Below are 12506 nucleotides of genomic sequence, written 5' to 3'. Positions count from 1 at the left end.
GTCAATTGAAGGTGTACCTGTGGATGTATTTCTAGGCCTACCTTCAAACTCAGTGCCTCTTTTTGCTTGACATCATGGGAAAATCAAAAGAAATCAGCCAAGACCTCAGAATTAAAAGTGTAGACCTCCACAAGTCTGGTTCATCTTTGGGAGCAATTTCCAAATGCCTGAAGGAACCACATTCATCTGTACAAACAACAGTACGCAAGTATAAATACCATGGGACCACGCACGCGTCATACTGCTCTTGAAGGAGACGCGTTCTGTCTCCTAGAGATGAACATACTTTGGTGCGAAAAGTGCAAATCAATCCCAGAACAACAGCAAAGGACCTTGTAAAGATGCTGGAGGAAACAGGTACAAAAGTATCTATATCCACAGTAAAACGAGTCCTATATCGACAGCAAGGAAGAAGCCACTGCTCCATAACCACCATAATAAAGCCAGACTAAGGTTTGCAACTGCACATGGGGACAAACATCGTACATTTTTGGAGAAATGTCCTCTGGTCTATTGAAACAAAAATAGAACTGTTTGGCCAAAATGACAATCGTTATGTTTGGAGGAAAAAGGGGGACGCTTGCAAGCCGAAGACCACCATCCCAACCGTGAAGCACGGGGGTGGCAGCATCATGTTGTGGGGTTGCAGGAGGAAATGGTGCACTTCACAAAATAGATGGCATCATGAGGAAAGAAAATTATGTGGATATATTGAAACAACATCTCAAGACATAAGTCAGGAAGTTAAAGCTTGGTCGCAAATGGGTCTTCCAAATGGACTTTGACCCCATTTGTGGCAAAATGTCTTAAGGACAACAAAGTCAAGGTATTGGAGTGGCCATCACAGACCTCAATCCTATAGACAATGTGTGGGTAGAACTGAAAAAGCATGTGCAAGCAAGGAGGCCTACAAACCTGACTCAGTTACACCAGCTCTGTCAGGAGGAATGGGCCAAAATTCACCCAACTTATTTTTTGTGGGAAGCTTGTGGAAGGCTACCCGAAACATTTGTCCTAAGTTAAACAATTTAAATACAATGCTACCAAATACTTATTGACTGTATGTAAACTTCTGACCCACTGGGAATGTGATGAAAGAAATAAAAGCTGAAATAAATCATTCTCTCTACTATTATTCTGACATTTCACATTCTTAAAATAAAGTGATGATCCTAACTGACCTACGACAGGGAATTTTTACTCAAATTAAATGTCAAGTATTGTCAAAAACAGAGTTTAAATGTATTTGGCTAAGGTGTATGTGAACTTCCGACTTCATATATATATATATATATATATATATGTATGTAGACACCTGCTCGTTGAATATCTCATTCCAAAATCATGGGCATTAATAGGGAGTTGGTCTCCTTTTTGCTGCTATAACAGCGTGATTCATCACTCCAGACAGCGCGTTTTCACTTCTCCAGTGTCCAATGACAGCAAGCTTTACACCACTCCAGCTGACGCTTGTTTGTGGCTGCTCGGCCATGGAAACCCATTTCATGAAGCTCCAGACGAACCATTTTTGTGTTGACGTTGCTTCCAGAGACATTTTGGAACTCAGTAGTGAGTGTTGCAACCGAGGGCAGACAATTTTTTACATGCTACGCACTTTAGCATTCGGCAGTCCCGTTCTGTGAGCTTGTGTGGCCTACCACTTTACGGCTGAGCCGTTGTTGCTCCTAAACGTTTCCACTTCACAATAACATCACTTACAGTTGACCGGGGCAGCTCAAGCAGGACAGGAATTTAACGAACTGACTTGTTGGAAAGGTGTCATCCTATGACGTGCCACGTTGAAAGTTACTGAGTTCTTCAGTTTGTGCCATTCTACTGCCAATGTTTATCTATGGAGATTGTATGGCTGTGTGCTCAATTTTACACACCCGTCAGCAACGCATGTGGCTGAAATAGCCAAATCCACTCATTTTAAAGGGTGTCCACATATCTTTGGCTATTTTGCTGCACCTGCGATAACATTGCAAAATATGTGTACGCAAACCAATAACATTTGATTTTATTCCTATACGTTACTTTACTTGTAGGGCCAGTAGGTTTTCTTTACCAGTCCTGGTTATATTTGTCCTTGGTGCCAGTCTGATGTGCTATATTGCTCAGTCCTTATGGAACTACTGTCATGCAAACCAATGGTTTAGACAAAAGCCATTAGGGTGGGTCAGAGTGGCCAGCACACCTATTTTTTACCCGGCAGGCATATGTGTGCAGCAAATAAAAGTGTTCCCCTTTCCTTTTTAACACCCTGTCTGCAGTTCCTTAATTAAAGACCTGCTATTCGGGGCCTTGTTATCCTGTCTGGGGAGGAAACAGGGACAGGAGGGTAGTGAGAGGAAGGGGAGAAGAAGTGGACGAGGGAGGAGAGGGGAAGGGGAGGAAAGGGAGAGAGGACAACAAACCCCATTGAAGTTCACCAACTGATGGTCACGTAGTTGGCTACTCAAAGAAATGGACAGGAACTTACTGGACACTAAAAGTCCATTTATGCTTGCTTTAAATAATAACAATAGTTACACGGCCTCTAGGGAATGCCACACCTGTGTTGACAAATGAGGTTGATATAATTTCCAGACGGGTGGATAGGTATTTGTAATTGAGGGCTTAGAAAGCATTGCTGTGTGTGTGTACGTACAGTACGTTCATGTGTGAGTTGGTGATGATTCATCAAGAAGATGAATTCAGCAGATGCTTTGATCCAAAGCATCTTAAAAGGCATACAACAACTGAGCTACATGGCAGGGTTTTCAGCGCGTATTTCCAAATGACCTAGTTCTTCTGCCTCTCTCTCTGACCATCATGGACCACAGATGTTGGCCTACTGCTAGTTCCACCACTGTAGTCACTCACTCACAGGCTTATAGGAATAACAACTTCCCTCTAATCACAGATCTTGGATCAGTCTGCCCTTCCCAATCCAAACCTCAACCATTACGAGGCTAAAAACAAAACTTTACAATGTAGCTAATTCAGTTAACCATTTTTACTGCAACAATGTAGTATATTTTACAATTGTTCTGTGATCATATCGGAAGAAAATGATTGGCGTTGACATTAGAAAGATAATCTAGATAATTGTAGGATTAGGGTGACAAAAACTCCATTTGAATTTGATGATCAAAGTGATTGTTTAGATTTTCACTTCCTAAAACAGAGCAACTAATCCTCGTTGCTTAGTGTGAGGCTCATAGAAATAAAATATATAGAACGGGCCTCCCCATTCAAAGCAATAATGGCATACTGGGTGGATTCTATTTCTATGGTCAGCCTACATGTTTGTCATACCATAGTAAGGCATAGTAAGGTGTGTGTGTGTGTGTGTGTGTGTGTGTGTGTGTGTGTGTGTGTGTGTGTGTGTGTGTGTGTGTGTGTGTGTGTGTGTGTGTGTGTGTGTGTGTGTGTGTGTGTGTGTGTGTGTGTGTGTGTGTGTGTGTGTGTGTGTGTGTGTGTGTGTGTGTGTTCTTTCTTTCTCACTGCTCCCCGAGCGAGAACATAGTGTCTTAAGACAAGAGCCGGAACAGGCAGATCGTTCAAAATTGGGCGTCTGACATGTCCGGAGGACGTCAGGAAATGCCTTCAGAACTTGCCATTAGGGGCAACAGTGAGTGCTATTGCTATCAAGTTGGCTTGTGTTTTGCTAAGGCAGATGAGCATAATCCCATGACTCCAGATCCAACGGTTGCATGTTCAATACCAGTGATATACCCTTAGTTATATATATTTTTACCCTTTACCCTTTACCCTATCCCATATCCCTATGCCTATCCCAACGCCTAAAGTTAATGTTTTAACCCTTCTCCAAACCTTAACCCTTATTAACCGTTACCCTTCGAAATATGACGATTGGAGAAACGGAACGATGCTGAGCAGGAGCAGTCAGGGTGTCAAAAACACTTTGAAATGTGATGTTTGGAGAAACATGGAGAAACGTCATAATCTGAAGTCAAATTGGTAAAACAACGAGATCTTGTACACACACACAAGATGGTCTATCCATACTGGAATTCAAAACTCATTATACCATGTGATTGTTGAATATTCGTTTCTGATTGACTTGAAGGGCATTCTAGAGTGTGCATTATTTCCCAACGGTATATCTGCACGGTAGAATTCAATGGCTATAGTTCATTCTTACATGTTCTATCTTTAAGCAAAAGTTGAATTGAAAACATTATTGACATTGTTGAATTGGATTTTCATAAAAACAAGCTAGGACAGATGGTTTGGTTAGTTAAACTAGGAAGTCTGTTTGTTTGGTTACCAAGCCAACTACCTAGTAAACTGTCTAGCCACTTCAATAGATGTTGAACACAATTCTACCGGCAAATAAACACAGTTCTACCGGCAAATGTGTTAAATTATTGCCATGATATGAAAGAGATAATCACCTCAGGGCTCTTTGCGTTCTCTGGAAAATCATGCAACTTCATGGAAGGATAGTTCCACTCTGCTAGTTGTACTTTTGACTCATCTGTCCATAGAACATTCTTACAAGATTCTTGAGGATCATCCAGCAGCTTCCAGGTGCTTTTTGGCAAACTTGAGTCAACTTTCTGGATGAGATGGGTCCCATTATGTCTGGTCGAAAACCAAACAACTGCATTCCACAGTAAGAATCTCATACCAACGGTCAAGCATGGTGGGGGTAGTGTGATGGTTTGGGGATGCTTTTCTAGCTCAGACCGTGGACAACTTGCCGTAAATAGAAGGAACCATGAATTGGGCTCTGTGTCAGAGAATTATACAGGAGAATATCAGGCCATCCGTCTGTGAGCTGAAGTGCAGCTGGGTCCTGCAGCAGGACAATGATTCTAAACACACAATCAAGTATTCATGGAAAATGGTTCAAAAGCAACCAATTTGAAGTTTTGGGAATGTTCTAGTCAAAGTCCAGACCTAATCCCAATTGAGATGTTGCAGCAGGACTTGAAACATGCAGTTTATGCTTGAAAACCCACAAATGTCGCTGAGTTAAAGCAGTTCTGCATGGAAGAGTGGGCCAAAATTCCTCCACAGTGATGTGAGAGACTGATCAACAACTACAGGAAGCATTTGGTTGCAGTCATTGCATATGAAGGTGACACAACCAGTTATTGTGTGTTAGGGGGAAATGACTTCCTCACACAGGAGAATTATTAAATGTAAAAAATATTTTGTTGTTGTTGTTATTTATAAACTCAGGTTCCCTTTATTTAATATTCATTTTGATCTGATTCACTATAAAAAAAAGCAAAAAAAAAATCAGAAAGGGGCTAAATACTTTTTCAACGCACTGTTTGTGTCTTGTGTCCTTGTGGAAGGAAGTTTAATAAACACCAATCAATCCTCCAAGCGTTTTACAAATGCTTTTTAGAATCCATATTAGCTTTTAATATTTTGTGTTGGTTTGGTGCTCTAGGGAACACAAGTTAGAACCAATTGGACAGGGTATTAAGAATCAATAGGAAGATCATTGGAGCAAGCCAGGAACCCCTCAGTGACATTTACAAAAAACGAGTGAGGAAGAAGGGGGAACAAATAGCGTTTGACATAACACACACACAGAATAACCAGGTATAGTCCAGCAGAGCCCCCTACCCTCCAGGCCCAGGTATAAAGATCTCCCATTCAAATCGAAGAGAGCAGCATCTCGATTTGTGCCAACATCCATTAAACTACTTAACTCTATTGAAGTTTGTATTTGTATTTGTATATATGTGGATATACCCTGGGAGAACATAGCATGTGTCTAATCCGTTATACTGTAGCCTACATGTTTTTGTGTTCTATGTTGTTATATGTCTTGTTCATTCTTCACCATACATGAAGTTCCCTCCCAGGAAATAAGAGTTATAACACACATGCCGTATACTGCACAACACATAAATACAGTGCCTTCAGAAGGTATTCATACAGTGCCTTCAGAAGGTATTCATACAGTGCCTTCAGAAGGTATTCATATCCCTTGAGTATTTCACACAATACTCCATAATGACAAAGTGAAAACATGTGTTTCGATATTTTTTGCAAACTTCTTGATGAAATACAGAAATATCTCATTTACATGCTGTAAGTATTCACACCCCTGAGTCATTTACTTTGTAGAAGCACCTTTGAGTCTTTTTGGGTACGTCTCTAAGAGGTTTGCACACCTGGATTGTACATTATTTGCCCATTACTCTTTTTAAAAGTCTACAAGCTCTGTCAAGTTGATTGTTGATCATTGCTAGACAGCCATTTTCAAGTATTGCCATAGATTTTCAAGACGATTTAAGTCAAAAATGTAACTAGGCCACTCAGGAACATTCAATGTTGTCTTGATAAGCAACTCCAGTGTAGATTTGGCCTTGTGATTTAGGTTATTGTCCTGCTGAAAGATGAATTTTTCTTCCAGTGTCTGGTGGAAAGCAGACTGAACTAGGTTTTTCTCTAGGGTTGTGCCTGTTTGTATAGCTGTATTCCATTTTCTTTATCCCAAAGAACTCCCTATTCCTTTCCCATGACAAGCGTACCTATAACATGATGCAGCCACCACCGTGCTTGAAAATTCCATGCTTGAGTGGTATTCAGTGATGTGTTGTGTTTGATTTTCCCAAAACATAACACTTTTTTATTTAGAACAAAGTTAATTTCTTTGCCACATTTTTTACAGTATTACTTAAGTGCCTTATTGCAAACAGGATGCATGTTTTGGAATATTTTTATTCTGTACAGGCTTCCTTCTTTTCACTCTGTCATTTAGGTTAGTATTGTGGAGAAACTACAATGTTGTTGATCCATCCTCAGTTTTCTCCTATCACAATCATTCAACTTTGTAACTGTTTTAAAATCACAATTGGGCTCATGGTGAAATCCCTGAGCGGTTTCCTTCCTCTCCTGCAACTGAGTTAAGATGGACACCTGTAACTTTGTAGTGACTGGGTGTATTGATACACCATCCAAATTGTAATTAATAACTTCACCCTGCTCAAAGGGATGTTCAATGTCTGCTTTTACCCATCTACCAATCAGTGCCCTTCTTTGAAGGCATTGAAAAACCTCCCTGGTATTTGCAGTTGAATCTGTGTTTGGAACTCACAGCTCGATTGAGGGACCTTACAGATAATTGTATGTGTGGGGTACAGAGATGGGGTACTCATTAAAAATTCATTTTAACCACTATTATTGAACACAGAATGAGTCCTATGTATTATTTATGTAGGCTTAGTCAATACATTTCAGCATTACATTTAACTTTCAATTTTGAAAATGTTCAAAAATATTATAATCCATTTTGTGTTTTGTGTTGATCAGTGACACCAAATCTAAATGTAATCCGTTTTAAATTCAGGCTGTAACACATCAACATATGGAAAGGGTAAAGGGGTGTGAATACCTTCTGAAGGCACTATAAGCGCGTACACAAGCACACAAATGTTGTTTGATACATTCACACTAATTTGTGATAGACAACACACACACACACACTTGTTGTTCAGTGTGAACACACACTATCTAATGAAATACATACTGGTACACACACATTGTTCACTACATGCACGTTCTAAAACTCAGTGTTTAATTAACATCCCTTCTCTACACTCACACACACACACACACACACACACACACACACACACACACACACACACACACACACACACACACACACACACACACACACACACACACACACACACACACACACACACACACACACACACACACACACACACACACACACACGCACACCAGAAAACATACCGTATTTAATTAAGCACACATAGGCATTGAGTATGTGTTTTGCAAAGGCAGAGAGTGATGTGTTTCAGAGGGAGCGATGTCATCTTCTTATTGTACACACTGCACATTATAAATCACAAACTATTTAATTGAACACAAACACACAGAGATGCAGTGTGTATCTTGCTAAAACACATAGAGCCGTAGTTGCTGTCTCCCTGCTCCAGCTCACTAGGCCCCTGAGGTGACCACATATTTGTCTGGTGAGTAAGGAATGCGGTTACATGCCTTAGACATTAGCTATGACGGAGCACTGGCTCCACAAGAGAGGGAGGGAGTGAGGGAGGAAGAGTGGGAGGGAGGAGGGGAGAGGGGAAGGGCAGGGTCAGAGTCTGAGCTCACGGCAAGTGAGCTCATTCACCCCCCCGGGCGAGCAAGCGAGGAGAGAGAGAGAACAACTACGTCATCCTCTACACAGGAGCGGGAGGGAGAGAGAGAGGGAAGCAGGCAGGGAGGGAGGGGGAGAAGTGTGAGCGAATGAGAGACGGGGACAGCCAAACAGCACAACAATAGGGTACTGCTCTTCTGCCTGTGGGCTCACACACACGGAGAGAAGGCACGGAGAGACACACTCAGTAGCAGCTACAGACAGACAGACATGTACTCTCTTTCTTCTTTCTTCTCTCCATAGTTATTCCTTTCATTATTCCTCAAAATACTACTGGACCTCTATGGCTTTGGTAGATATTATAGGAAAAATATGATTCTTGGTGGATTTGAACTGAATGAGTTCTAGAAGTGACTTGTGGAACTTGTGGGCAGTACATCTACAGATGTTTGGGAGTAGTTTACTTTCTGGAAGTGGGTTCCGTCCATTCTCTTGAGTTCGGGGACTAAGGTTCCTTCCCTCCTTGGACTTTGGGATCTGAGTTTGGACTTGGACTTGGTCACCACCAGTCGGAGTAGTGACAGCTGGGACTTTGGGATCTGAGTTTGGACTTGGACTTGGTCACCACCAGTCGGAGTAGTGACAGCTGGGACTTTGTGGCCGGCTTTCCCTCTGACGTTTTCGGGAACAAGTGATTTGTTTGTTTAGCCGTTCTGCTAACTTTTCCCTGGGGGACTCCATTGGTCTGGACGGCAGTCAGTGTGTTCCTGATCTGAGTGCACTAGAACGCGTGTATGTTGAGCGTGTTGAGGGTGATGCCTCTGGACGTGGTCATAGCCCCGGCTGAGGACTGTTTCTGGCCTGTCCTGCAGGAGTCAGACAGGAGGCTGAAGATCAGAGTCCGCAGGAGCAAGGAGGGGAGGGAGCTACGAGGTGTGTACTGACCCAGTCTGGGAAGGGGTGTCAGTAGGTTAGAAAGAGATGAGAGAGAAAGAGAGTGAGAGAGCTCAGCGCTGCAGTACACTGTAAAACATTTCCTATATAATGGCAGCAATTGAGCCAGTGAGTACAGACACCGTAATCCATTTTACGGTACCAATTGTTTTACTGTAATCTAATTTACAGTATTCACGGTAACTTTATGCCAGAGCAATGAAACACAGTACAATACAGTAAAAGTGAGCATTAAACAGTACACATTGTTGTCTACAGTATGTTACTGTAGTTATAAGGGATTATAGCAAGCAGCATGGCTGTAGGCATTTTGAATTGATGAATAATCTATGTTATTTATCGCTTGCATATCTAGAGTTAAAAGATACTATCACCTCTACTTTTTTATTTGACCTTTATTTAATGTGACACTTCTGACCTTTTCCCTACATACATTTAGGTGTCTGGGAACTACTGCCACATATCACTTACATTGGTACAGGACTCTCACTAACGGGTGCAACAAATATATCCTCTTACAAGGCAAGCCTTAAAATATGTTAATGAGCCAGCAATTCTTTCTCTGCCCACATTAATTCTCAACAATGCACCATCATTTACAGCATGCTGCAGTAAATATATATAGCAAAACAGCATTACAGTACTTTATTGTTGAATTGTTCAAAAATAAAATCAGCAATTGCTAACAGTGAATATTTAATTATATATTACACTATGCCAACTGATATATGGTGTTTTCTATCATTTTGACTTTAAGCCTTAACAAAGGATTGTAAAATGTCAATACTACCGGGCAGAGCAGATCAAAAGGACAAGGCTAGCCGCTCAACTGTTAAAGGTTTGTGACTTGCTACCACTTTGATCTGTTCCCTATATACATTTCATTGGTAGGAATCACTACCACATATCATTTAAATTGATACAGTACTCTCATTATCAGGCACAACTAATATAGCCTCTTTCAAGACATGCATAAAAATGTGTTAATGAGTGAGAAACAACAATACCATGCACTAAAGTTCAAAACGTTTTTGAACAGTATTTTCAATTACAGTAAATCACTGACAACAATTGGCCAGTAAGTTACTGTAGAGTTTCAGGACAAAGTTTGAATAATTCCTAAAATACAGTATATTACTGTATTCTGCGGTGGTACTCACGGGTTCAACAAATAAAGCCTCTTACAAGGCATGGTATAAAATATGTTAATGAGCCAGAGACTCTTTCCCCACCCACAACAGTTTTTCACAATGCAACATAATTAATACTGTAAAACACATGTACAGTATTTTACTGTGCATTTTACAGTGTTTGACTGTTGAAATGACAGGTCTTAATGTGCTGTAAAACAAATGTATGGTATTTTACTGTGCATTCTACGGTAATCTACTGTATTCAGTTTATACAGTATCCGACTGTTGATTAATACAGTTAGTGGCGTAGTGGCGCAGTGGTCTATGGCACTGCATCACAGGCTCTGTCACAGCCGGCCGCGACCGGGAGACCCATGAGGCAGCGCACAATTGACCCAGTGTCGTGCGGGTTAGTGTTCACGCTCTCTCCACCTGTGGTCATTGACATATAAAACTATCACAAAGGCACAACATTTCTCCTTCCCTCTGCCTCTCTCTCTGGTTCTCCTACTCTATTTTATCTTTCTCTCTCTTCTGCATCGGCAGTGTGTGAAGCCAGGTGTTCTATGTTACACCTTTCACACAGCAGAAGACGAAGACGTGTTACATTTCCTAAATGTGTGTGGTGCACAGTGTGCATTGATATACTGTACAGTTTGTGTATTTCCAACATAACGTGTGTTTGTATGTCTAGCTATATACACAGCAAATGATCCAGTGTTAAATCAACACTGGGACAGTGTCTATACAGGTCCACACTTGTCAGTGTTAAATCAACACTGGGACAGTGTCTATACAGGTCCACACTTGTCAGTGTTAAATCAACACTGGGACAGTGTCTACACAGGTCCACACTTGTCAGTGTTAAATCAACACTGGGACAGTGTCTATACAGGTCCACACTTGTCAGTGTTAAATCAACACTGGGACAGTGTCTATACAGGTCCACACTTGTCAGTGTTAAATCAACACTGGGACAGTGTCTATACAGGTCCACACTTGTCAGTGTTAAATCAACACTGGGACAGTGTCTATACAGGTCCACACTTGTCAGTGTTAAATCAACACTGGGACAGTGTCTATACAGGTCCACACTTGTCAGTGTTAAATCAACACTGGGACAGTGTCTACACAGGTCCACACTTGTCAGTGTTAAATCAACACTGGGACAGTGTCTATACAGGTCCACACTTGTCAGTGTTAAATCAACACTGGGAAAGTGTCTATACAGTTTCACGCTTTTCAGTGTTAAATTAACACTGTGCTTAGTGCTGACACTATTACACTTTGGCAGTGTTAGCTAATTTACACTTAGTGTTACACAATAACACCTAATATAGTATTTTTAACACTATGAAGTGTATATAGTTTGCACCAATGGTGTTATGCAATAACACCTCATATAGTCTTTTTAAACATTATGCTGGGTTTAGGATATTACAATAATATTTACACATCTTCATTGCGGCATGCTCTTAAGTACTTCCAAAAACATCCAAACTTGGAGCCGATATGCTCAAACTTTAGTTACGTAATCATGGACCACTTAAACTGGTACAACACTTCCACTCACAGGTAGATCAAAAATAATGTGTTGAAAGTCATGCCCACTCGAAGCCACGCCTCAATAACATTTCCCACTGTGCCTTTGGTTTTTGTGTAAACCGTAGAGTTACTGCCCATGACTGTATTTGTTAGTGACAGAGACATGGTTGTTTTAATTGTTCATTTTTTGCTCCTGTAGATGAATGTTACCCATTAAAATTAAACTTTTATGACAATAGATTAAATATATCTCACTTTTATGGCCAAGTTTTACAATAATGATGTTATGAACTTCCTGGTTTACAGGCCACATCAGGCCTGCAAGTCACATTTTGCTGGCTTGCCAAGTGATGTTTAGTTCCTTTTGTAATCCAGTCAGAGTTAGGATATCCAACAGCTGGAATGTATATTTACAGGCAACCTGCATTCAGAATGACTGTCAACACCATTTCAGTAATGGGTGCAATACATCTAACTAACTGATTGGATTAGTTTAGAAAATGTATGTTATTTATCTTTATATAGAATAAGTTTAATCAGTCAATCAATGAACATGCAAAAACATAGATATTAAAAACAATCCTAAAAATCAACACTAGGTAACTCTGGCCAATTTGCTGTGTGTATAGATGTGCTGTAGAGTGTGTATACTGCATCAGAGTATTATTATTATTATTTATTATTAGAGTATAGTATGCATGTGTTTCAGTGCAGTGAGCTGGTTCAGTGCAGTTAGCCCAACACTGTTCACTGCACTGTTAGCCCAACAC

At 40.8% G+C, this 12506-nt stretch overlaps 1 protein-coding gene across 4 annotated transcripts in view; it reads left to right on the top strand.

Annotated features, from left to right (window-relative positions):
- LOC124037574 (dual specificity protein phosphatase 8-like) overlaps nt 1-12506 on the top strand; it is a 141250-nt gene that overhangs the window by 108214 nt on the left and 20530 nt on the right. Inside the window, exon 1 of one of the 4 annotated variants that reach the window (XM_046352408.1) lies at nt 8306-9037. The exons of 2 other annotated variants lie outside the window; for them this stretch is intronic. In XM_046352408.1, coding sequence (XP_046208364.1) covers nt 8899-9037 — 139 coding nt within the window. In that variant the 5' untranslated portion in view covers nt 8306-8898. Of the gene's footprint in view, nt 1-8305; nt 9038-9810; nt 9897-12506 lie in introns of those variants that run through there. One more of the 4 variants, XM_046352410.1, reaches the window with a different exon arrangement.

Source organism: Oncorhynchus gorbuscha, linkage group LG06 (genome assembly GCF_021184085.1).
Source record: "Oncorhynchus gorbuscha isolate QuinsamMale2020 ecotype Even-year linkage group LG06, OgorEven_v1.0, whole genome shotgun sequence".
Lineage (NCBI taxonomy): Eukaryota > Metazoa > Chordata > Actinopteri > Salmoniformes > Salmonidae > Oncorhynchus > Oncorhynchus gorbuscha.
Note: the sequence above shows the minus strand (reverse complement) of the source record. Positions and strands in the feature narration are given on the sequence as shown.